The 26,653-nt window shown below is 37.1% G+C and overlaps 1 protein-coding gene across 3 annotated transcripts in view; it reads right to left on the bottom strand.

Moving 5' to 3' along the window:
- Positions 1-630: 630 nt before the first annotated feature.
- The window catches only part of WAPL (WAPL cohesin release factor), a 93,934-nt gene continuing 67,911 nt past the window's right edge, over positions 631-26,653 (bottom strand). For 2 of the 3 annotated variants that reach the window (XM_058696901.1, XM_058696899.1), the window contains exons 9-19: positions 24,554-24,781; positions 20,949-21,060; positions 20,069-20,166; positions 19,045-19,121; positions 14,762-14,937; positions 14,113-14,228; positions 13,277-13,441; positions 10,418-10,625; positions 7,881-7,969; positions 3,297-3,392; positions 631-2,984 (exon numbers count right to left, since the gene is read on the bottom strand). In XM_058696901.1, coding sequence (XP_058552884.1) covers positions 2,919-2,984; positions 3,297-3,392; positions 7,881-7,969; positions 10,418-10,625; positions 13,277-13,441; positions 14,113-14,228; positions 14,762-14,937; positions 19,045-19,121; positions 20,069-20,166; positions 20,949-21,060; positions 24,554-24,781 — 1,431 coding nt within the window. In that variant the 3' untranslated portion in view covers positions 631-2,918. The remainder of the gene's footprint in view (positions 2,985-3,296; positions 3,393-7,880; positions 7,970-10,417; positions 10,626-13,276; positions 13,442-14,112; positions 14,229-14,761; positions 14,938-19,044; positions 19,122-20,068; positions 20,167-20,948; positions 21,061-24,553; positions 24,782-26,653) is intronic. The other variant, XM_058696900.1, reaches the window with a different exon arrangement.

A 26,653-nucleotide genomic window follows, 5' to 3' on the forward strand; every position in this document is an offset into this window, starting at 1 on the left:
CCGTCCTGAGGTCAGGGAGAGCCCCATTTGTGGCTGAGTAAGCAAGATACAAGTCGTTTGGGAAACTGCTCATACATCAGCACTTATTTTCCAAATGTATGTGTGTGATTTAGGTCTTTCTATATGCATAGTCTGCCCGCTTCCACATGGTTATACATGTTGTGTATGTGTGCAAAAGGGGAGAGTGGATGCGAGCTCACGGGAGAGGCCCCTTCAAATCTAGTTTTGAAAGCAGTGAGGAGAGGTTGACGAATCCACTTGTGCAGGAAACTTAGAATCTGACATCTAAGAAAACTGAAAAACTAAAAGCAGCTATAAAACAAATCAACAAAGTCTAGGGTCATATTCAGAGGGGCAAAAAGACTAAGGCAACTTAACAAATCCATCACGGGCCTAACTACATACAAGCAGAAAATCACCATCCCTAAACGAATCCAAGTTAAGAGTTGACATTCGGATGAGTATGAGGAAGGGAGAAGTTATGTAACGTTTAACAAAAACTGGTTAAATTTTTATGTGTATGTTGAAAGGGAAATTCATGTAACACATCATATTTCCCCTTAGCTATATCAAGTTCATGAGCTTTCTTCCTCCAAAACAGTTCAATAGATTTATGTTAAAGACAACATGTGTATTGAAAGTAGCAATTTTATTTGAGTTAAAATTATTTACAAAAACCCAAAGACATACTTCATGAAACTGGTACAAACTATTTTTTTCCTGCCGTTGGCTTTTGCTCCAAAGATCACAGCTGAGAAATACTGTATAAAATAAAAATAGGATTGGATTCAGAAAAGTACTCTACTGTTCTAATTTCCAATTGGTAGTATTTACAGAAATATTTACAATGGAAAAAAGGTTACTTTAAAACTTTAATTTGCAAGTCAGCCTCAAGTACCCTAAAATGCAGAGTTCTCTGAGGGTTAAAAACACACAAATGCACTGCAGTTGGTGAGGTGATTTCTCCCCCACCACCCCCACCACAATCTGCATCTCTATCAGTGCTTGACAATTAGTTATTATTTAAAAAACAAAACAAAATAAAAAAAACCTGTTAAACACGGAGGTAAATCAATTCTCAAATGATTACCAGTGTAACAGAAAAATGTAGTTCGCCCTGACTGTTCTCATCCAAACATTTTAGAAGACTCTTTACCATCTGCCACAAGTCAGGTTTTTTAACCAAAAATCTGTTCAATTCCTAAAGCCAATGACTAATATCAATGCATTTTAAAATTATTAAACAAAATATATCTAATTCAATTTTATGGATATCATTTACTGATATACTTTTAAAATAGGTCACTACGCTAGCATTTATACTCAGGGCAAATAAAACCTCGGTCCTTCCCAAGTTACACTGGCATAACTTGAACTATGCTGTTAAGAGGTGATGGGTGGGGGTTGGGTGGGTAGGAGGAAGAAAACAATTTGCCTGGAATCAGTTACTTCCTTATAGATTTCCCAACAATCTGCATTATCAAAAATAGGAAGACAATAGAAGGCAGCCACTGCATTAAAAAACATTACAGCTGGCACTGATACAAGAGCCCCGATTTGTCACTTTATACAAGGAAATAACAAAGTCTAAATGGGTAACAATTAGACTTTTAGCTATTTTCCTCAATACACACCAAACTAATATATTTTTATGGCTTCAAGTTTTACAAATCCAATGAAGAAACATGATATAACTACCTGAAAGGTATTTAAAAGTATTTATGAAAGAAATCTCTGGAAAGCCTGTATTCAGGCCCAATCAACAAAAGTTTAACCAGTGGTCTGAACAATAATTAACATAAGGAAGAGTTGCAATGTTGTGAAATTAAATATATAAAATGTGTTTTGTGTGTTCCATGACTGTTTTCCAAACACACTGTTCTATGAACTAAGAATTTGAATGAAAAAAAGGATCTTCTCTGAACCAGCAATTTAAGGCTTTGCGTTTATGCATTTGATCCTGTCACTCTGTAGAAGAATATACACATTATCTGGAAACATGAATTCCACATTGGTGTTTTAGCTTCCTTATATTTATTGTACTGAACATTAGAAAATATATCTAGAGAGCCCTCCCTCAAAACAATGTTTCAAGAGCCTCCTCTAGCATTAAGCGTAAACTACCCTGGGTTTGTTTGTCTATTTTGCTTCATCCTTTAACAGGGCACATCATCTTACATAATATTCCCTCAAACTGTTGTTTGTTTTCTTGTGTCTATAGCTATGACTCATTATGGTATGATAATATGGTCATGGTCTCAAAAGTGAAAAACAGCTCAACAACCCAAACCAAATCAAAAATAAAAAAATATACTATTAATCCCTTGTGTCTTTGGATTCCATCTAATTTTAAATATAGACAGTAGTTCAGGGAACAACAACAAAAAAAAATTCACAAAATTATTAAAAGCTTTATTTACGATTGGAATCATTCAACAAAAAAGCAAAAGCAAATGAGCCTGAAAAAGGAACTAAGCTGTTGTCTAGAATGTCCTCAAAACATTCGATACCTCAGTAGCTAAGCTGCCTTTGCACCTGGCTGGCATGACAACAGTGGCTCAACATACACAGCAGTTGCACTAACAGCAGCACAAATTTTCCCCTTAAAACTTGCCCAGAATGAAGCAAGAGAAGAGGGGAGAGTATAAACTCTGCCAAAGTTAAGTGTATTTAAATACTGCATGGAATTGTTAACAGCCTGAACCTTTTCCCTCATTTTTGATAGTTGCAGATTGATGTAGTAACTGTCATTTAGCAAATGCAGAATGCATGACGAAGAAATCAGGTGGCCTTAAAAATCCAAACATGAATGATACTGATGAATGTTCTTGGTATATCTTCAAGGACTTCTTTCATGACTTTTCTTTGTCTAAGAATAGCTCCAGCATTACCGAGCACCTGAAGCAAAGGTAAAGCAGCTAGCAATGTTCCAAGTATTCAATCACTCTAGAGATAGATTTCTGGCCTGTGGTTCCAACAGCACACTGAAGGGAAGGTGGGGAGGGGCAGAAAGGAAGTAACAGTTAATATGTAACCAATTTTATCAAGCATCAAATCAAAGCTTAGAATCTTTGGCTTTACTAAACTGAACATTATCAATCAGAACATATGAAGATTAAATTGTGGCTTTGATAACATAATGCCAATATATTTGGCCATAGTAATGAACCTTGAACACATTAAAAGAGAATCCCTTTTCGCTTCTAGTCACTATGGCCATACAGCATTTTAATTCCTACCGTTTAATGACAGTATCATATTTTAAGACCACACAAGCTGCAACAGAAGCTACTTACAGTAAGATTCATGAAGCTCAGGAATTTTTTGAGCATCTCTGTCATTATTGAAAAGTCCCCTTCTGGCAGATATTCCCGCACCGTGGTCACATTGATCTGAGGAAACAGATCAAAGAAACATGGGTCAGGCAGCAGAAAACAGGAGTCTGCCCCCGGCACTGGGTTGTTGGTGTTGGCACACACCCTGTTCGAAACTTCCACAAGGTCCTTGAACTACTTGGTTAATGTGCAATTTCCTTTTCTACCCTCCTAAATCTGCCGGTGTATGTGTCCATTCCCTACTCCATCCCATCCTCAGAAAGGTAAAACTGGGAAAGGCTACAATGAAACACTTGTGTCCTTATTTACTTTTGTAAACGTACAGAGAAAAATGCCTGAGATAACAAAATGCACTGTTGGGGCGGGGGGCGGGGGGGGGGGGGCAGGCATGTCAAGAAGACAAGAGGGAAGTTGAAAATGTCCTCAGAGGTGCTTATGAAATTAAAAAAAAAAAAATCCTCATGTTCCTATGTAGGCTAGGAATTAACTAGATCTTTCCAAAGATAATCTAGTTTCATGAGAGAGAGAATGTCAGCAATGCCAAGAAAGGACATTAAGGTGTTTCCCTTCACTGTTAGCAAGAAGCAGCCAAACTATATATATATATATATATATATATATATATATATATATATATATATATATATATATATAACCAATCTGTTACAAGGAAAATATATAACTTGCTTAAAAAACCTGTTCTATTTCAATATATTTTTGAACTGTTTTAAAGGTTCATAATAAAAGGAAAGGCTCTTTTAAGAAGGTTCACCTGGGGCGCCTGGGTGGCGCAGTCGGTTAAGCGTCCGACTTCAGCCAGGTCACGATCTCGCGGTCTGTGAGTTCGAGCCCCGCGTCAGGCTCTAGGCTGATGGCTCGGAGCCTGGAGCCTGTTTCCAATTCTGTGTGTCTCCCTCTCTCTCTGCCCCTCCCCCGTTCATGCTCTGTCTCTCTCTGTCCCAAAAATAAATAAAAAACGTTGAAAAAAAAAATTTAAAAAAAAGAAGGTTCACCTATAATAAAAAGCACAAAAGAAAATATGTTGTCCTGAGTTTGGGGCCAGAAGGTGGGGGCTGAACTTCGGATTTTCGTGATGGGGGCAGGTAATGAGATTACATGCTATGTTTTTAAGACATTTGCCAGCAGTCCCCTCTCTCCCTTTGTAAAACAAATTCCTGTCAGGGTATTTTTGAAATTATAAAGAAACAAAATAATGTATGGATACAGTTTCAGAAAAGATCTAATAAATGTTACTAAAATAACTACGCTAAGTTATGTGCTATCAATCGCCCATAATCTAAGTGAACCACCTCCCCACCGAAAGCCAACTAAGCCCCCAGCTGTGCATATTTACTCCGGAGTTAATCTTGCACCTAAAACAGATTTTACAAAATGCTTAAAAAATATACTGAAGTGATGAATGTTATAAGGGCAATCATGATGGAAACTATAGAGCTAAATGAAAGCTAATTTAAGAATGTCTTTAAGCAATTTCTAGGAGAGCAGCGTGCTAGCATAGTGGTGGCAAAAGCAGGAGCTATGGTGCTATGAAGACTGCTCAGTAGAAAAGTGATTTCTATGACACAGAATAAATGATTAGATCCAAGGTTTTGAGTGAAAGCCTCAATAATCAAATCCCTTTCCATCAAAACAGAATGCAACATATAGTGGCTGGAGCGTGGGAAGGACAGTCACAGCATTTATTTTTAAACAGAGAGCAGCAAGTACAAAAAGAAAAAAATGAGAGGGGCTCTGTCAGAAGAACATGCGACTCAATCTCGGGGTCGTGAGGTTAAGCCTCATGTTGGGTTGTAGAGATTACTTAAATAAAAAGAAAAAAATGAGAAATGGCATGGCCTATTTGGGAAATTTAGAAAAGTACCCAAGGGGAAGAACAGATTTGGAAAATGGAGAAGGCAGTTTTAACAAGTTTTACATGAAGCCATAAACAAAGTTATGATTCCCTAAATGACTGGGAGACAAGAAAGGTGGTCTTAAGAAAGCTAGCTATGGTGCAGTGTCCAAGATTTCAGGAATGGAGTCAAGAGAGCAGGAAAGACAAAAACGAGTGAGGAGACTATTACAATGCACTAGATACATGGTATGCAATGGAAAATGACCTAAGCTCCTGGGGTTCCAAAGCATGCAGCCCTTTCCCACAGGCAGCTTTTACTATAATATAACCACCTGCTTTCTTGTGTCTCTTTTACTTACACATTCAGCAAACCAATTTCCATTACGTTTTATGTATCAGCTAGCTTTCTGGGGTTAATCATAATAATACCCCAAGGCAATAAAGACATCCAGGGTTCTATGAATTCACAACTGCCTACAATTTAAGGACCTTATGACCTCTTTAGAGATAAGAGATACAGACAAATAGAAATTTATACATGAGAAAAATGGCCAAAGGTAAATCATATGTGGTAATACCACAAATTAATTTCTAGACCTGTTATTTAAGAAAGAATATAAATGAAACTAGGGTGTGTGCAAAACAGAATACCTAAAAATTGTTAAATTTAAATAGTATGCCCACTGTTTTTGACACCTGCCTCTTCCTCTTTCCCCTCTGCTTGATAAGCATTTCTCATCTGCCCTTAAAATCTCTGAATTCAAGGGGGCGCCTGGGTGGCTTAGTAGGTTAAGCGTCTGACTTCAGCTCAGGTCATGATCTCAGGGTTGGTGGGTTCCAGTCCCATACTGGGCTCTGTGCTGACATCTTAGAGCCTAGAGCCTGCTTTGGATTCTGTCTGCCTCTCTCTGCCTCTGCTCGTGCTTGCTTGCCCTCTCTCTCTCTCTCTCTCTCTCTCAATCTCTCTCTCTCTCTCTCTCTCTCAAAAATTAAACATAAAAACAAAAACAAAAAAAACCAAAACCTTTTTTAAATCTCTGAATTTAAGGAAACAAAGAAAAGGGCTGAGCTGAAAAAATCTTGCAGGGCCTCTAGAGCCATGATGAGAACTTTGGTCTTGATCTTGAAAGCCATGTGCCAGGAAGGGCCACAACGGAGCAGGCTAGTCTGCATTTAGATCAGAGCTTGACTAGAATATAAATATGGAAGAGATGGATAAGAAAGGATCAGAAAAAACATTTAACACAAAAGAGAAGCAAACTTGGGGCACCTGGGTGGCTCAGTCAGTCAAGCGTCCACCTCTTGATTTTGGCTCAGGTCATGATCTCAGGGTTTGTGAGATCCACATGGAGCCTAACTTGGGATTCTGTCTCCTCTCCCTCTGCCCCTTCCCCTGCTTGCACATGCTCTCTCTCTCAAACATTAAAAAAAGAGAGCGAGAAGCTAACCCAAAATTTCACTATAGAATAGACTTCCATTCTTGCCTCCTGAATGCCCTTGCTCCTAAGGAAAAGAACTTCCCTTTCATTTTAAAATTTGGCTCTTCACTAGACCTTCCCCTTAAAAAGTCCTCCCAATGACTGTCTCATTAGCCAGAACTGTCTGCCCTCATGCTGACTCAGCCCTACCATCTGGACACTAATACTTCTAGTTAAACCATCATAATCTAAATCTTCCATAGTAATCCCATTTTCCCTGACAGTAAGTAAGTTGTTTAAACAAAAGCCATGTGAGCCAAAGTTGGCCAAGATAAGAGGACGTCTACTTGGTGCAGTGGGTGTGGAGGGATGGGGGGCGGAACTCTGCTCTTAAAAAGAAATATACAGGAGGGAGGCTACCTTCTTCTATTGGACCTTATTTAACTAGAGGAGACTGGTAGCTAGAGCCAGTATGGGGCCAGGAGGAGACCAAGCACAAGACAAAACAACATGCAGAGGGCAGTAGGGTTTAAAGACACATTATCTGAGTCCTTAATAATAATATCACTGAGACTAGATTTTTCCTTCCCCCCACTCCCCCAGCCCCCCTGAGACTAAAGCCAGCTCAGCACAGGTTTTATATTATGCTTTTACTTCAACCAAAGCCATTTCAATAAATTCATCCATCCATCAAAAACTTTCTCATTGGGGCGCCTGGGTGGCTTAGTCGATTGAGCATCCGACTTCGGCTCAGGTCATGATCTCATGGCTCGTGAGTTCGAGCCCCGCATTGGGCTCTGTGCTGACAGCTCAGAGCCTGGAGCCTGCTCCATATTCTGGGTCTCCCTCTCTCTCTCTGCCCTCTCCCGCTCATGCTGTCTCTGTCTCTCAAAAACAAACATTAAAAAAACAAACAAAAAAAAAAACCTTTCTCATTAAATCCGATGTACTCTTATTTTGGAATAAGAAATAATTAATACCTTTAAAAGTTCACCAAATAAGGGTGCCTGGGTGGCTCAGTTGGTTAAGTGCCCAATTCTTGACTTGGGCTCAGGTCATGATCTCATGGTTCATGAGTTTTGAGTCCTACATCCTCTCTCTCCTTCTCCCACTCTCTTTCAAAATAAATAAGTTTTTTTAAAAAAGTCATAAAATATTTGAAAGCTTTAACATGAAGATGAAAATAAAGTAATACATAAGTAAATTAGGTAATGGTATGAAGCTGTCACAATGGAATCTTTTCAAGACACATAATACTGAACCATTACTTACTGGACTCTCCTGGCAGAGACACCCGAGAAGCAGCGCTGTGTACGAGGCCACTATGCAATCTTCCATGTGTTTGCCAGCATGCTGAAGGGCTAAGAATATTTAAACAAAAAACTGTAACGGTATATCAAAACAAACAAGAAACCACCCCACAAAACCACCAATTCTGTTATCTTTTCTTCAGAACTGCTTAAACATCGATAAATGCCACTAGAAAAATGGGATATCCACACAAATTAACAAAAAATAACTCAAATAGAAGAGGGACCTTAATATAAGCATGAAAACCATAAAACTCTTAGACAAAAATGCAGGACTAAATCTTTATGATCTTGGGTTAGGAAATGGCTTCTTAGCCACCACACCAAATCCACAAGTGACAAAATTAGATAAACCAAACTTCGTCAAACTCAAAACTTTTGCATTTCAAAAGACACCATCAAGAAAGTGAAAAGACAACCTAGATAGGTAAATGAGCAACAAGCAGGTGAAAACATGCTCAATACCATTTATTCAACAGGGAACTGCAAATCAAGTAACATATACCTTCACACCCACTAGGATGGCTAAAATGAAAAAGACAAATAACTATTCGTAAGGATTTGGAGAAACTAGAACCCTTGTTATGTGGCTGGCAGGGACGTAAAATGAGGCAGTCACTTTGGAAAACAGTTTGATAGTTCCCTAAAATGCTAAACATTGAGTTAACAAATAAGCCAGCACCTTCCGCTCTTAGGTATATACCCAAGAGAACTGAAAATATATGTTCACACAAAAACTTGTATGTGAATGTTATGTCATGGCAGCGTTATTCATAAGAGCCACAGGTGGACCCAACCTGAATGTCCATCAATTGAAGACTAAAGTGTGGTACATACCAACAATGGAATATTATTTGGCCATAAAAAGGAACTTATGTACTGGTAACATGTTATAACATGAAAAACATTGAAAACATTGGGCTAAGTGAAAGAAGCCAGTCACAAAGGGCTACTGTTATTATTCCATTTACAGGAAATGTTCAGAATAGGCAAATCCAGAGACAGAATTAGTAGTTGCCACTGGCCAGGGAGGGGAGAACAGAGAGTGGTGGCTGCTAAATGGGCATAGGGTTTCTTTTGGGGATGATAATGTTCTGAAATTAGGCTGTGGTAATGGTTGCACCTTGTGAATACAGTGAAAACTATTCCAAAGTTTCCTTTAAAAGGCTGAATTTTATCTTGTTGTGGGCTGAACTATTACCTCACCCCCTGAATATGCTGAGCTCCTAACCCCCAGTGCCTCAGGGTAGGAGGTGGATAGGGTGTTTAATTAAACAGGAAGTTAGTTTAAATGAGGTCACTGGGGTGGGTTCTCATCTGTCTGTTATCCTCATAAGAGGAAATAAGAACAAAGATACATCGAGTGAAGACCATGTAAAAAGACAGGGAGAAGATGGCCATCTACAATCCAAGGAGAGATCAGCTCTGAGACCAACCCTGACACCTTGATCTTGGACCTACAGCCCCCAGAAGTGGGACAGAATCAACTTCTGTTGTTTAAGCTGCTCGTCTACAGTTACAGCAGGTCCTCACAAGCTAACACTTATGCCAATAAAGCTATTATTTAAAAAGAATGCTACACAACCAAAAATATTACCCCAAAGGAAACATGAACACTGAGAAAACGGAACAGCTGGGGCGCCTGGGTGGCTCAGTTGGTTAAGCGACCAACTTCAGCTCAGGTTATGATCTCGCAATTCAGGAGTTCAAGCCCCGTGGTGCGCACTGTGCTGATGGCTCAGAGCCTGGAGCCTGCTTCAGATTCTGTGTTTCCCTCTCTCTGCCCCTCCCCTGCTCATGCTCTGTCTCTCTCTCTCTCTCTCTCTCAAAAATAAACATTAAATTTTAAAAAATTTAGAGAATGGGACAGCAATTTTTTACAATATTAGAACTAATGGCATTAGTGGAACCGTGGACATAAGAGAAAGACTAGGCTCAGAAAAAGACATTTGCTGGGGCTTGCCTCCTAGCTTGGTAAAGCTAACCATATTATTTAATTTCATAACCAGAGTGACATGAAGTTACAAATGGCTATTTTGCAGTACATGCATAAAAAGTAAACCCAGTATCAGCTGCTGACAACAGTGGATAATAAATGTAATGACTCCATCAGTTTATTCCTTACAGTGCTTGCAAGCTAATACCATTTGAGAACTGTTACTGTAATTTCTGGTAACAGATCTCACTTTATAAAGTGAGACCCATAAAAAAATCTCAAAACTGTAAAAACCTTTAGGAGTCCCAATGTTCAACCACTCTCTTTTCACTGAGTAAAGCCCAGCCTGGGAAAGGCAGACCTTTCGTACACTGCACACGTGCCTTCCTCACCGCTAGGAAACCAGCAAAGAAAAATTCCTGTGAGCACTGAAATATGAAAGCTTGTCTGCACTGAACTAGAGAGGCCGAACAATCATAGCAAGATTATGACAACACACGAATTAAAAAGGTGTTAAGAGGGAAACATTTTCAATTTGAATACACGACTTAAAATAAATGTACCTTTATTGAGGTCAAGTTCTTCATCGTCCTCCTCCTTCTTCTGTTTCTCTTCTGTACCATCGGTCTTTTCAGTTGATACCCACTGTATTTCTCCACTTGTTTCTTGCCACTCTCCACTCTTATCATGCTGAGTGGTGGGAGCATCTTTGATCAATTCATCTGTTTTACTTTCTGCCAACTGAGCTGCTCGTTCTCGCTCAAGGAACAGCTGATAAAAATTTTTTTTTGAAGATCATTAAAAGAACACCAACCAACATGTATGTACCCAAATATAAGATCTGTTTGCTTTCAAAATCACTAACCCTAAGAAGCGTGCTGTCTGGTTAAAAAGGGTAAGTTACGATAAAAGGCTTTGTTCTACATCCACCTGAAGGCAAAAAAGAAAGTATAAATGCTATTGGGATTCAATCAAGTAAATTAAATGTATCTACTAATGTTATAGGCATTCTGTTTGTAAGAATGCAAATCTCAACATGTGCCCTTAAATTGGATAATAATGACAGCATATTTCAAGCAAAAATACAAACTTGATTTAAAAAAAAAAAATTTTTTTAAGCCTGAGCAGACGGGATAAAATTAAGAAAGGACACTAAATAAAATTATATAACATTAACACACACACACACACACACACACACACACACACACACACACGCATGCACACACCTATGTAATATTAGGGAAAAGCAACATGGCTTCTTTAAAAGAAATCTAAAGAGATAAACAAACACCAGTAAAAATAAAAAGCAAAAGGTCTCAGAGAAAACACTCAGAACTGGATCGATCTCAACTGATATTATTAACAATGAAAATGTAATGGTCAGTGGAAGTACACAGGGAAAACTCTTAAGTCAAAAGGGAACGTACTGAATTCCTTGCCTTCATGTACTTTATTTTCCTTGTGCTGGGCTAGTGCTGAATGTACAGAAAGTATTTACTGATAGAATCTGGGGAAAACTCCCAAGTTACTAAAAACAACTACCTGAAAATCAAATGCCAAGTAAATCTCAAAAAGTTGCTGAGTATACAGAAGAGTGGTATAGAAACTTTTAATACCCTTAAGAAAATAAAATTTGAGCTTTATACAAAAGCCGTATTTCTTAAAATTGGTTCAAGAATCTCTAGGGGTCCCCAAAATCCCTTTAGAAAATCTGTGAGGTCAAAAATCACATTCATAACAATAAGAGGTCAACTGACTTCTTTCATTCTCTCATGAATGTACAGTGTTTTCCAGAATCTACATACCATGTGATTATGTTAGTGCTTTGATGGCTAAGGGAACGAAGGCCTCTGTTTTATAATTTTCTGCTTTGATTTCAAATTCAGTAAATATCAATAGATCAAACACACAAACAAAAAATTTTTATAATTTTTTTTAATGCTTATTTTTATTTTTGAGAAAGCGAGTGAGTGAGAGAGAGCGAGAGCACGAGCAGGGAAAGGGCAGAAAGAGAGGGAGACACAGAATCTGAAGCAGGCTCCAGGCTCCAAGCTATCAGCACAGAGCCTGATGCAAGGCTCGACCATGAACCGTGAGATCATGACCTGAGCTGAAGTCGGACCCTTAACCAACTAAGCCACCGGGGCACCCCAAACCAAAAATTCTTTTTAAGTTCCCAATAATTTTTAAGAGTATAAAAGAACTCCGGGATCAAAATATTTGCTAAGAGAATGATGGGGTCATAGTTATGACTCAGGAAAAGATCAAGTTGTTGTGGACTGATTACCTTCTTTAAAAAGGTAGTTTCAGGGGTGCCTGGGTGGCTCAGCTGGTTAAGCACTGACTTTGGCTCAGGTCATGATCTCACACTTCGTGAGTTCAAGCCCCATGTTGCACTCTGTGCTGACAGCTCAGAGCCTGAAGCCTGCTTTGGATCCTGTGTCTCCCTCTCTCTGCCCTTCCCCTGCCTGCACTCTGTCTCTGTATTTCAAAAGTAAAATAAACATTAAAAGAAAAAAAAAAGGTATTTTCAAAAAGGCCAAAAGGATTAACAGGATAGTAAAAGTTTTGGAAACAATGAAAAGGATAGTTCATTATCAATTCTAAACATGCAAATTGTCATTTAAGGAAAGAAAAAGGTAGTTAGGAACCTAACCTGTTAGACTGGAAAAGAAAAACTACAGTGCCCACTATTGTTCAAGAAACACAGCCATGCGGTTTTTTGGGAGAAGCATAAATTGAGGACAGGGAGTGTGTTTGGTGACCGGGATCCACTGAATTGAGGACATCAATTTTTACTTATTTATTTTTAAGTTTACTTATTTAATCTCTTCACACAATGTGGGGTTCAAACTCCCAACTCCACGATCATGCTCCTCCAACTGAGCCAGCCAGATGCCCCACAGGGACATTAATTTTTAAATACGGTTATTCGTAACACAATTCCTAAGCCAGGAAATTACTCCACAGACATACTCTGAAAAGTGTGCACCCCACCCCCGCTTCCAAAAACGGGAAAGGTATGGCCCAATATTTAGAAACACAAAAGTCCGAGACACGGATCACACGAAGAAGTAAATGCTAGAGGACTTGAACTGGATGGGATTGGGGCTGGAAAGGGATTCTTGACCTGCAATCTTTTGATAAAACAAATATGCCTTGTTTCTGCTTTTCACTAACAACGCCTAAGGAGTGATTATTATAGTTAAACTGTCAGTGGAGTGCAGTAAGGAAGGGTATACATTCTAACCCGGTGTACCTTTCAGTGAACTGGCGAGGGTGAGCTAGATAGAGTGAGACACCCATACACACCCACAAAAGAAAAGGGGAGGGAGAGAGGCGGGAAAGGCGCAAATGATGAAGAAGTTGGACAACGCAACAAACTGAAGGTGTTAGCTTGTTTTGAAGTTGTTGCTTACCTGCACTAAAGCCTGAACGGCATGAATTTGTCCAGCTATCCTTAAACTATCATCTCCTTCTCCACTACAGAGGGAAGAATCAAAAGAACATGATGTTTCCATGTTGACAAGACAGTGCCGATTCCGAGCACTATACTCCACTAGATTTATCAGTAGACCTAAGCCCTACAAAAATTAAAACATGCATATTACCACAGGTGAGAATTAAAAGCAAATCAACACAGTATACATAACTTTTATTGGCAGCTAGAAACCTGTGTTCTGCCATCCACTAAATGGTTAAAAACCAGTGTGAAAGATAATGATCTTCACAATGATTTCACTGCTTTTTAAAAATCACAACTTTTGGGGCGCCTGGGTGGCGCAGTCGGTTGGGCGTCCGACTTCAGCCAGGTCACGATCTCGCGGTCCGTGAGTTCGAGCCCCGCGTCAGGCTCTGGGCTGATGGCTCAGAGCCTGGAGCCTGTTGCCGATTCTGTGTCTCCCTCTCTCTCTGCCTCTCCCCCGTTCATGCTCTGTCTCTCTCTGTCCCAAAAATAAATAAACGTTGAAAAAAAAAAATTAAATTAAAAAAAAAAAAAATAAATAAAAATAAAAATCACAACTTTTAGGTTTTTTTTTTTTTTTAACTTTTAGATTTTCATACTTAATACTTTTTTTATTTTTGCACAGAGCCCTTCCTGGCTCTCTTTTGTATAATATGAGGTGTGTTCACAAGTAATCCACTGAAACCCTCAATATACTGAACAGCTGGTTCTTAAACCCAAAACTAAGATGAAGTTTTTATCATTTTAATAGATTAAATACTAATTTCTGAAATAGTCACTCCAACTCACCAGCACTCGGATATCAAATCTCTGCTCCTGAGGTAGGTACTTTGGAACCTGAAGCACACAGTTCATTGCTGTGCCAATCAAGCCATCCTGTTCTCCCGTTTTGGTGCTGCCCCACTCTGAAAGAGTTAGGAATGTAAGGAATATGAAAATTGTTATGGATTCTTCTCTAGGACACTACCAACCAATATTTATTAACACTGATATAAAAAGTTAGAAATACATAACTATTTCTTTATTAAAATATATTTTTGACCATACTATTTCCAAACCAAGCTACCAGGCTGACCCTAAAAATACTGGGGTGCCTGAATGGCTCAGTAAAGCATCAGACTCTTGATTTCAGCCCATGTCATGATCTCACAGTTTGGCAGTTTGAAGTTCCATGATGATAGAGTACAGCCTGCTTGGGATTCTCGCTCTCTCCCTCTCTCTCTGCCCCTCCCCTCCTCCCACACATGCTCATTCTCAAAAGTAAACTTAAAAAAAAAACAAAAAAAAAACCCTACAAGTAGTTAAATCTATACATGAGTGAGTTACATGATGGCAATTAAAAAATCACTACATCGAGAAAAGAAATAAGGGGAATAACTTGTTTTTACATGTAATATACAATCTTTCAATGAGAATACATGTAGAAAATATAACTTACCATTGTCATTAGTTAAATTGAGCAATACCCCAATGATGGCCCTCATACAGTCTTCCACTGCTTTGCCCACATGGTTGGTTACATTCTGGTGAGGCAGAGGCTTACTGTCAGGTAAGCATATACTGTTCTCAGCACGGTTATACTGCTGAATCAATCCTTCACAATGTTGTAATGCTCTTAAGAGAAAACAAAATGTAGACTATTATGCTAAACAAAATTAGTTATACTAAGAATTTCTATTTACTTGGACCTTAATGTTTTAAATGTCATAAATGCTGCCAAATTTATTATAGAGGTATAATGTATTAACTATTTAATCATATACCAAGTAGGTCTAATATCACACTGTGCTAAATTTTATTTTGAGAAAACTCGATAATTTAAATTTTTCTAAGTTAAAACTATAAACTCAGTGGAGAAGCTTACATCTGTACTACTTACAGTTGTCCCCACTTTACCAATCTCTCCAAAACAGACCTACCACAATCCTTCCCTAAACAAGATAATTTAAGAACTACACTTCTGAATTTCATTTAGATGATTTTCATTTAGGATGCAAACTCTGAGCAGGTAAAGAATATTATTTGTGTTAATAATGCATAATAAATAACCTTGTATAGATGATATTAAATACTTCATAAACATTAGAGTACATCATATTTTTTTAACATGAGGTCATTTAACTTGACATGTCTCCTGGCAGCCATAAGGTTTATCAGTTACATCCCAAGGATTTTCAAGATGCTACCCAAAATAACAAGGAAATATAATCTTTAAGTGAGCCTAGTATTTATGAAGACTGTCTTTAAATCACCAAGTCCATTAGTTCAAAAAAGTATATGCTCTCTCAGTTGATTATATATACACCACACAAAACTCCTAAAGAAAACTGTACTGTAACTCATCCTTCTCTAGCCTCTCCTGTTAAAACACATTATATTATTAGGAAGGTGTTCCTCATGTCTAATCTAAAATAATTTGTTGCTCAGGCTTGTGGATGGCTCACTCAGTTAAGCATCCAACTTCAGCTCAGGTCACGATCTCGCAATTTGTGGGTTCAAGCCCCACGTCAGACTCTGTGCTGATAGCTTCAGATCCTGTGTATCCTTCTCTCTCTGCCTCTCCCCTGCTCACACACACTCTTTCTCTCTCAAAAATGAACAAACGTAACATAAAATAAAATGAAATAAAATGAAATGAAATAAAAAATAAAATAAAATAATAAAATAAAATAAATTTGTTGTTTAGATGTTTGAGGATGTGAGCCAGAACTAACTGTGCTATTATTGTTAACTGCCTTCAGTAGTACTGAGCTAAAACATGGTTTTGGTTGGTAAATGAGGGGAAAACATCAGAGGTATATCATTTTATCTTTCAATATGCTATCCCTGCATTTATCAGGGTCCTACTGAAAAGTTTAAAAAGTCAGAGGAGTGTTACTTCACAAACATCCAATTCTGACCCTTACGGCTACTTCTAAGATTTTTGACAGAAAATTCCTAATCACAATGAAAGAGATGAAAACTGTTATATTAAATACCTCCTGAAAGACACCATGTGTACAGGGGTCATGAAATATACGTTTTTAAAGGAAGAAACTGATTTAACCTGCAGGAATACTCTTTGGTAAGGGAGAATAAAACATAATAACAACTAGAACACAAGCCTTAAAGGTACTAAATGTGATACAAAATTTACAAATGTAAGGCCAAAAAATAAGACCCAGGGGAAACCTACAGATCTACTGGAAACTAAATACTACCAGAAATTTGAATACTGACTGGATGTATGATAACATTAAGTCAATAATTTATAGGGTATGAAAACAGTATTGGGGTTACACCACTCATTCATTCATTTGTCTAGAATTTTGGGGCCAGTGCCTGGGTGGCTTAGTCGGGTAAGTGTCTGACTTTGGCTCAGGTAGTGATCTTGCAGTTCCTGAGTTTAAGCCCTGCATCGGGCTCTGTGTTATCAGCCCAGACTGCCAGATGATTTTAACTAAGAAATTAACTTTAAAAAATTTTAAGTAATATTTACACCCAACGTGGGGCTCAAACTTACAACCCTGAGATCAACAGTCACGAGCTCCACTGACTGACCCAGCCAGGCACCCCTGTGGTTACATCTTTTAAAGAGTCCTCTTTTAAGAGACTTTATATACTCAAGTATTTAATGGATTAATGAAATCTGTAATTTGCTTCAAAATAATTAATACAGAAGAGTTATCAACAGGGTTACAAATGGAAACAAGACGGGCCATGGTTGATGATTATCCAAGCTTAATGGTACATACATCAAGATTTGTCATACTAGTGGGGCACCTGGATGGTTCAGTCTGTTAAGTGTCCGATTCGTGATCTCAGCTCAAGTCATGATTTCAGTTTTTGTGAGTTCGAGCCCTACCTGGGCTCTGTGCTGACAGTGCAGAGCCTGCTTAAGATTCTCCCTCTTTCTCGGCCCCTCCCTGGCTCGCACTCTCTCTCAAAATAAATAAATAAACTTAAAAAAAAAAAAGGATTTATCATACTACTTTGTCTATTTTTGTCTTTGTTTGAAATGCAGTAAAATAAGGATTAAAAACACATGAACTCAAGTCAGGCTACAGTGGGCTTTTGATTTCATTCCAAGGACTATGAACACACATCCAAGGCCAATAAGGAACCAGAGATTTGGGCCATTTGCAACTATGTGGATGGAACTAGAGGGTATTACGCTAAGTGAAATTAGAGAAAAGACAAATATCCTATGACTCGACTCATATGAGAACTTTAAGATACAAAACAGATGAACATAAGGGAAGGGAAGCAAAAATAATATAAAAACAGGGAGGGGGACAAAACATAAGAGACTCTTAAATATGGAGAACAAACAGGGTTGCTGGAGGAGTTGTGGGAGGGGGGATGGGCTAAATGGGTAAGGAGCACTAAGGAATCTACTCCTGAAATCACTGTTGCACTATATGCTAACTTGGATGGAAATTAAAAAATAAATAAATCCTTAAAAAAAAAAAAAGGAACCAGAGATTTGGCATTGGGGATTGTATTTACAAAGCAGAGATTTGGGAAAGTTAAGCCCCTGTGGTATTGGGCTGGACAGGCTGAAGGTGAGATATCAAGAACTAAGATGGAGATATTAGGAAGAGGCTGTTGTACTAAACTTGAACCAAGGCTGGAAACATAACTGGAAACTTTATGTGAACTGAGGTGATAGCATTAACCTAATGTCATGCAAGTTGGGCAGAGAGAGTACAATAGAGAGAGCTACATATAGATCTGGAAAAACACATATAAAGGACAGGAGAGGGTTAGAAAAGGTCATTTACAATAAAAATAAGGACTAATACTTAGTTTTTACCATATCTAAGAAATATTTATGCATACACATATATATTAACGTCGTAATATATACATTGTATACAATAAGACATTTAAAGACATTTAAAAATCATTTAAAATATTTTAATATTTTACAAATATACCATTTAAAACATATTTTTGAAAATGTTATATATAACATATATTAGCATATATACAAATTATTTTTAATAACAACCACCTTAGGTAGGTAGATGCAATTATTACCCCCTTCTAAATCACTTGTAGCAAGTAAATGACTTGCCCAAGGTCACAGGGCTAAAGTTATGAAGCTGGGATCCATACTCAGTCTTTCTGGCTCCATGATCTGCACTCCTAACTTCTGTACTACACTGTACTACCTCTTGTTCACAGAACTTGACAAAAGTGTTTTATGAAGGAAGGTGATACAATCATACTTCCCTTATGGTCAACTCAAATGCCTTTTTTTTTTAATATACACTTTATTTTTTGAGAGACAGAGAAGAGACAGAGTGCAAGTAGGGGAGGGGCAGAGAGGGAGACAGAATCCAAAGCAGGCTCAAGGTTCCAAGCTATCAGCACAGAGCCCAACAGAGGGCTCAAACCCATGAATGCGAGATTATGACCTGAGCTGAAGTTGGATGCTCACTTGACTGAGCCACCCAGGCACCCCCTTTTTAAAATGTTTTTAATGTTTGCTTATTTTTGAGAAAGAGAGACAGAGACAGAGTGCGGGTGGAGGAGGGGCAGAGAGAGGGAGACACAGAATCCAAGGCAGGCTTCCAGGCTCTGAGATGACAGCACAGAACCCGATGTGGGGCTCAAACTCACGAACTGTGAGATCATGATCTGAGCCGAAGTCGGAAGCTTAACCAACTGAGCCACCCAGGCGCCCCTCAACTCAAATGCTTTGAATAAACAGCATGATATTTCAAAAAAACTTACTTAGCTGAAGAAACAATGAGCTGTGAATCTTTATATGCTATCAAGTAGCTTTGATTCTCTGGGTTATGTACTGTTACCTAAAAGGGAAAAATATGAAATAATTGTGGCAATACACAGCTTTTATTCATTTACATACAACATACGATCCCTTGTGCAGTAAAGACAAAGATAGGGAAGAATCAGCCCTTGTCATCTAAGGGAATAACCAACATGTTCCATATTTAGAATACTAGAGCTATTCCTTTGTTATGAAATTAAAGCATTTTTACAACTGTTTGCTCATAAGTAACATTCTGAACTACACGTTCACTGTAATGAATTACCAATCACTCTCAATGTCAGAAAAGAGCAGTCTCTAACTTATAAACTATTAAAGTCCCTAAATGGATTAATTTAGAATAAAAAAATGCTACCTGTTTAATGTAATGCACCTGAAGCACTCTAAAAGAGCAGGAAAAATTTCAATTTTGTCTACACCAAGAACTTTTAATTCTATATTATCCTGAAATGCACTGCCAGCATAAATTATAACCTACACCGAACTAGGTTTAATCATTCATAAAAGCCAAAGAACAAATATACTTATGGCATACACAGTCCAACAGTAGCATTCTTCAAAGTCAAATATTATTAAGAGCTGTGATTACGATCTGGCTCAAATAGCTAAATCAAGAAAATCCTTATTGATTAAAAAAAAAAACAACAAAAAAAACCTGACAGCTCTTAATTACCATTTTCCACAAACAATATATTTAAGCAGAATTCCACATTAAGGAAAGAACAAGGACATTTTATAATAAAAACAAACTTAACCTGCAAGGTTTCCTAAAGAGTGACAATATGCATCCTTAAACCAAACTGGTTATTTAGCTTGTTCATTAACACTGGCTGCTCAACGAATGCATTATAATTTCAGTTTGGATTAGCAAAGTAAACTTTTGGGATACTTCATAAAAAATATTTGACGGTCTCTCACCCACTCAGTCACAATTTTCTCAACATAGTTGTCCATACTTATACTCACACTTTCTAAAACTCGTAAACATCTCTCTGCTCCCCATAATGAGGCTACTAGTTTCTCTTCATCTTCATCACTACTTAAATGATCCACACATTCTTTCACTAGGAGAAACAAAATGGATACAAAATTAGTATGTCTCATCACCTCAATATTTATCTCCTTAACTAACATTAAACGCCATCTGCACCCACGAACATGCCAGAACCTCTCTGAATATAATTTATTCTGAGTTTTATAGAACACCGAAATGTTGAAATATAGAAGACTCTTATTGTTGCTCTTTTATTTCCGTAACTCCCCAATATCAGAGTGCTAATGGCTTTTCCTTTAAAAGTCAGAGATTTGCAAGATGCTGCTAAAAGAACAGACCTTGGGGCACCTGGGTAATCAGTAAGTTGAGCATCCAATTCTTGATTTTGGATCAGGTCAGGATCTCACGGTTTGTGAGATCAAGCCCCACGAGCAGAGTCTGCTTAGGATTCTCTCTCTCCTTGCTCTCTGCTCCCCCCCTCCCCCCCGCCCCGGTTACATTCACGTGTTCCCTCCCTCCCTCTTTCAAACAAACATTAAAAAAAATAAAATAACAGGGATGCCTGGGTAGCTCAGTTGGTTAAGCATCCAACTCTTGATTTCGGCTTAGGTCATCATCTCACGGTTTATCCCTTTGTGGGATCGAGCCCCGTGTCGGAGCCTACTTGGGATTCTCTCTCCTCCCTCTCTCTCTCTCAAAATAAACAAACATTTAAATGTATATATATCTTAAAAAAAAAAAAAGTAAAATATGTTTAAATTGATGCCATTATTTTTTTGAAGTATGTAAATAGATTATTTTCTTCAGGCTTTAAGTAACATTAAAAATGTTATATACATGTGTATGTCATACCTTTATCTACAATATGATCCAGACCACCCAAAAGCCGGAGTTCTTCTTTAAACCAGTCTCCTGCTCGTTTAGAAGTAAGGGACAGCAAGGTTTCCATAGCTAAATGCCCAGTCTAAAAATCAGAGGCATCATTAATGAATATTGAATCTTGGTGAGATTTCTGAGGCAACACTTCTACAGATTGTTTTACTTTAGAAAAGTTCACTGCATGCTACCAGCCCATAGTATTTTTTGTAACAGTAAGTGCTTTCATAAGTAAAACTGAACTAATTTTTATCAGACTAGTCTAAGTTGAAGAAACACTTTAAACCACTGGCTTGTTTTTACAGAGAAAACCCCTTATTAAAAGTAGTCTATCTAGGAGCAGCTGGGTGGCTCAGTCCATTAAGCATCCAACTTGTGGTTTCAGCTCAGGTCATAATTCTGCAGTTCATGGGTTTGAGCAGCCCTGCATCGGGTTCCGCACTGACAGCGTGGAGACTGCTTGGGATTCTCTGTCTCCCTCTTTCTTCCCCTCCCCTGCTTGAGATCTCTCTCTCAAAACAAATAAGCTTAAAAGAAAGAAGTCTATCGACCCCTGGCTGGCTCAGGACATAGAACATGTGGCTCTCGATCTTAGGGTTGTGGGTTAGAGCCCCACATCAGGCACGGAGCTCACTTTAAAAAAAAAAAAAAAAAGTCTATCATTTGTCAATTCAATAAAATAAATGCTGATACTGTTCTTTCTATAGAACAGAGGCACAAAGATAGAAAAATAGGACTGTTGAATCAAAGTGCCTATGTATTAACTGTAATACACTATATTGGAATAATTTACCACAAAGGTTGTAACATTTAACTCTAGGAACAAAGTGTGGGTGTTATCAGTACACCTTGCTTTTGAATCCTCAAAAGCACTATCACTTTAAATTTTTGCCAAAGGATAAAAAATGATTACCTTATTGCTTTGGTTTGAATTTTTCAAACTACAGTAAACTTGTACATTTTTTCCACATATTTATAAGCTAACTGTATTTCTTCTACTCTGAGTCCCTGTCAGTAATTCTTTATTTTCCTTGCAAAGCTGCTTGGGATTTTTTGTTTGTTTTGTTTTTAAATTCTGTATATTTTCTTATCTCTTCTGAATAAAAATCCTGTTACTTTTAGGGTTTCAGATTCACTAGTCTTGAACTTGACATGCAGTGTTAGCAGCCTGGATACACATGATATGTCTATCGTGACAAAATTATATGTAAATAATGATTGAAGACCAGCACTACAGTAAGCCCAGAATAGTAAAGTCACGACAGTAAAGTCAGTAGTATTTACAACCGGACTAGAGTTTTTCTTTCTCTTCATTTGCCTTTAATTATTCATTTTCTTTCTTATTATGTTTCTTTTTAAAAGCATACAGCCACCCCCCCCCCCAAGAAAGAACAATCTGGTTCCTGTAACAATATGGAACTTCAGCTTAACAAAATTAGCAAAGCTGATAAGACCTGGTTTTCTTTCCAAAGCTTCTTTCCTTTCAAAGATACAAGTTTACATTAAGTCATCCTGGTTTGGAACTGAATATAAATATTTAGAAATTGAAAAAACAGAGCTTACCAGCAAAAATCTTACTAGTATTACAGATTTAGAGGAGATCTAGAATATTTTAGTCTATTCATTAAAAAAACAAGGTTGATGTCCAAGGTGACATATATAGAATGAGAAACTGTCACTATAAAAACAGATTCCGTTTTGCCCAATTCTCATTCTAAGTCCCTGAAAGAGTAATTTAATGAGATCGGTTCAGGTATATTAGCTCAAGAGTCATAGTAGTAATAAAGCTGAAGCCTAATGAGGATTTCTTTGTTAAGGACGAAAGGGAATAGTAATTTGATGCCAATATACAGCAAACAATCATTAAGTTTTTATGCTAAAAGAGGCCTTGGTTTGTCTCTATCAACATAAAAAGGATTGTTTGATATGTTAAGCTATATTCATTAAAAACAGCCTACAAATCAAACATTTTATATGCAAACTGGAATAGTCCTTAAAGAGTTAAAGCACAATCAAATCATTAATCAGAATACTAACCAGCAATTGTTAGCTCTCAGTTATGTGAATTATACCTGAAAACATAATATATTTTAAATTCTCTTCCCAAGGTGCATCAGGAATAGGAATGTATTTTTAAGAAGTTAAGCAGTTAAAACCAAAACTAATGTGTAGGGGAACAGTCACTGTACAAAACAATGTCTACTGTACAATTTAAAACAAATACAATATTCAAGTATAGCTGAAGTTGGGAGGAAAAAGAGGCATCCTAAAATTAGCAACTGTGTTCTCATTTTAACCATGTAAGTAAATTATTTAATACAACATAAGAAAGTTATTATACCGCTATTTGCCACCCTAATAAATTCAACAAACCATAGAGAAATTTCAAGGAACAAGTTTATCATCATGCTATTTAACAGCAAATGCTTGGAAAGAATCTAAATGTTGAACAATATGGGAAACCCCCACAAAAAAGATACATTTATTCAATGATGCAGAAAATAAAAATCTCAAATTTATTTTCATATCATTAAAAAATTTGTACGCATTGCAAAAGGTTAAAGGAAAATAAAAATTACACATATATTTTAATGTAGTATACAATGTGGTGACGTACAGGGATCTTTATCCACCAGCTGAGCATAACAGCTATTTTCCCAACTTTACTAAGTACTGAATACATTCAATTCTACATCTTGTCTTTTAGTGTTAACCTACTTTCCCCTCAAACCCCACTTTACACAAATCACTCTACCTTAATTAAACAGAGCACTACCCCTAAATCATATTTAACTAGTACAAAGCATTCTATAATTTTTGAGGCAAATGCTGCAGTCTTCAGTTTATTAGTAGTCAGTAGAAAAAACAATGCTAATACAGTTTTGAGATTGGAAATATCTCAAAGTCAGATTATATATAAACAAATAACCTTTTTTCAAAATGACAAGGCCAATTATCTTCTACTGACCTAGTAACCTGTGGGGATACTACTGATTCTACAAGTAAAGCAGCCAAAGGAAAGGAGAACTAGAATCAACCAGAAGCAACACAGTCATCTTAAACTTCGGGAGTTGTGTTGAGCGTGTTGAGCCTAAGGGTTACTGGCCATGACCCCAATTGCTGCAGGCAGGAAACTTCTTTCAGAGCCTTGGGCCCTTGAGGAGTTAACCAGACACCTTGAGATACTCTGGAATATGTGAATGCTCATTTAAACGGCCCCTGAAAATCCTCTGGATCTTTATTCCTGAAACCTACAGAGAATAAGAATTCAAATTCCTAACAGTCTAAATATAGTTAATACACTAAAAAAATAAACAAAACAAACAAAAAACAAACAAAAAAAACCAAAACAAAAGGACAGACAGAACGCAACAGAAAATTTACTGGCAAAAAATCTAAATATAGATGGGCTAGTTTAGGCAGGGAACAGAATCATGCTCAGAGCTAAGCCTTAGAAGAACTTGCCCAATTGTTGACCAGGAGATTAAATGATCTGTCCAAAGTCACACACCTGCTGTGACTAATTTAAAACTTTCTGAAAGTAATTTTCATTTTATAATGGACGGAAGGAAGAAACCTACCGTTATATTTTCTAGATCAAGATGCTTGTTGTGGACAGTTTCACACAGTCTTCGAATTTTCTCTTTGATTTTGTTCATGTCTTTTTCATTCAGTAGCTTAGCTGAAGAAGCATCTTGTTCCAGTTCCAGAAGTCGAATCATTAGATCTAGGCTAGCTCTATCAAGATCCATGTTCAAACGATCTCTACTCAATATGTACATGAGGGCTGCTGTACAAAGGGACAGATTCTTCAACAGACAAAAATAAAAGTTAATGTACACAACTGGTGACAAGTTCATTTATGAGACTGTTTTGAGATTTGTTGGAAGCCTTAAAAATGTTATATTCAGTGCAAACTGCCCCCTTAAGGGGCATACTCTAGGAAAATATAAATTAAATGAATAAAGGTCTGTTACTTAAAATTTTCCTTTCTATCACTACTTAAAATTTTCCTTTCTATCAGTGCTCCCTATATGCATGCTCCCAAACTAGAAAAATGTTAAGTGGAATCACATATTTTCTTAGCCATTCTGTGCTAAGAGTTTATAAAACATTTTTTACACACACCTGTTTTTATACAATAGTTCACCTTAGGATATAGTTGATAAAATTGAATTTCAATTTTAAATCAAGAGCATGTTTTAAAATCTGTACCACTTAGGTTATTTTTTTTTCTATAAAATAAACACAGCTGAGTTTGTGTCAATACTATAAAGTTAAGATGCTCAAATAAACATATTTAGACTCATTTCTTTAAAATAAATCAAGCAGGAGGTGCCTGGCTGGCTGGCTCAGTCAGTAAGTGTCTGACGCTGGGCTTAGGTCATGATCTTGCAGTTTATGGGTTCAAGCCCCACATCGGGCTCTGTGCTAAAAGCTCAAAGTCTGGAGTGTGCTTCAGTTTCTGTGTCTCCCTCTCTCTCTCACCCTCCTCCACTTGCACTCTGTCTCTCTCTCTCAAAAATGAATAAACATTAAAAAAAAATGTTTTCACATTAATATAATGTGCTCTCAAAATCATTGAGATCAGGCAGTTATTAACATACTCTGCTTATAATAGATACTAAAAGCCAGAGTACTGAGGTAATATATTTTAGGTAACCATTAATATTAACAAAATGGTCTATGTTGGGATAGTCTAACATTTGGAATATTTTGTACTTACACTTATTTCATATGTACAGAAACTTAATTATCTAAAGATTTAAACTCTGATTCTCCCAAAGTAGAAAAATTTTTGACTAGGTGACTAATTAAATGCTTACAGAGCAAATTATTTTTAGAAATTAGGATGTCACAGTATAGGCCTTGGGAAATCCACTGCCCCCAAGAGCACACACTAATGCCTTGGTCCTCTCCTAACTGTGTAACAAAGCAAATTAATTCTTAGTTCTTTTCTCTTCCTCTCATTGTTCTGTATCTGCTACAACTTGGCAATGGAGTTCTCCCAACTCAGGGTTAAGTACACTGTTTTCAGTTTCAGAATATTCACTATCAAACTGTGTCACCTAATCTGCATTTAAAACATAATTTCCTTGAGCAAAAATATAATAAAATGATCTGAAAACACCACTACTGATAATAATTTTTTTCCCAATTTGAAAAATGTTAATTAAACCCAACTTTTATTACATATGCTTGATTTTTAAGAGATAGTGTCAAAGCCATAATGAAAATGAGATTTCTTTTCACAATGGGCTAGAACTAGATTCAACATCCAAACAAAATGTCTAAATATTTTTTTTTTAATTTCAAACCATTTTTCTCATGCTTTTAATAGAGTAATTAAAGATTTTTTTTTCAGCATCTTATGATTAAAGGAAATCAATGCATACAGAATTAAATATTCAGTATAGCATGGCATAGTATGTTAGGTATGAAATCAGAATGATGTTTTAATAGTATAAATTAACAAATTAAGAGAAAACAGGGTCATGAGAAAACATCCTTAAATAATGTATTAAGCAAAAAACTTCTAGCATTAAGCTCTATATATTCAGCAAATAAAACTAACTGAAACCAAAATTAGGAAATACTCATATATGAATAACCAATATTTTTCAATAGCTAAATAGACTAAAATTTTAAAATAATGCTTCCTAATCCCAGAAACTTAAAAA

This window comes from Neofelis nebulosa, chromosome 13 (assembly GCF_028018385.1).
Source record: "Neofelis nebulosa isolate mNeoNeb1 chromosome 13, mNeoNeb1.pri, whole genome shotgun sequence".
NCBI lineage: Eukaryota > Metazoa > Chordata > Mammalia > Carnivora > Felidae > Neofelis > Neofelis nebulosa.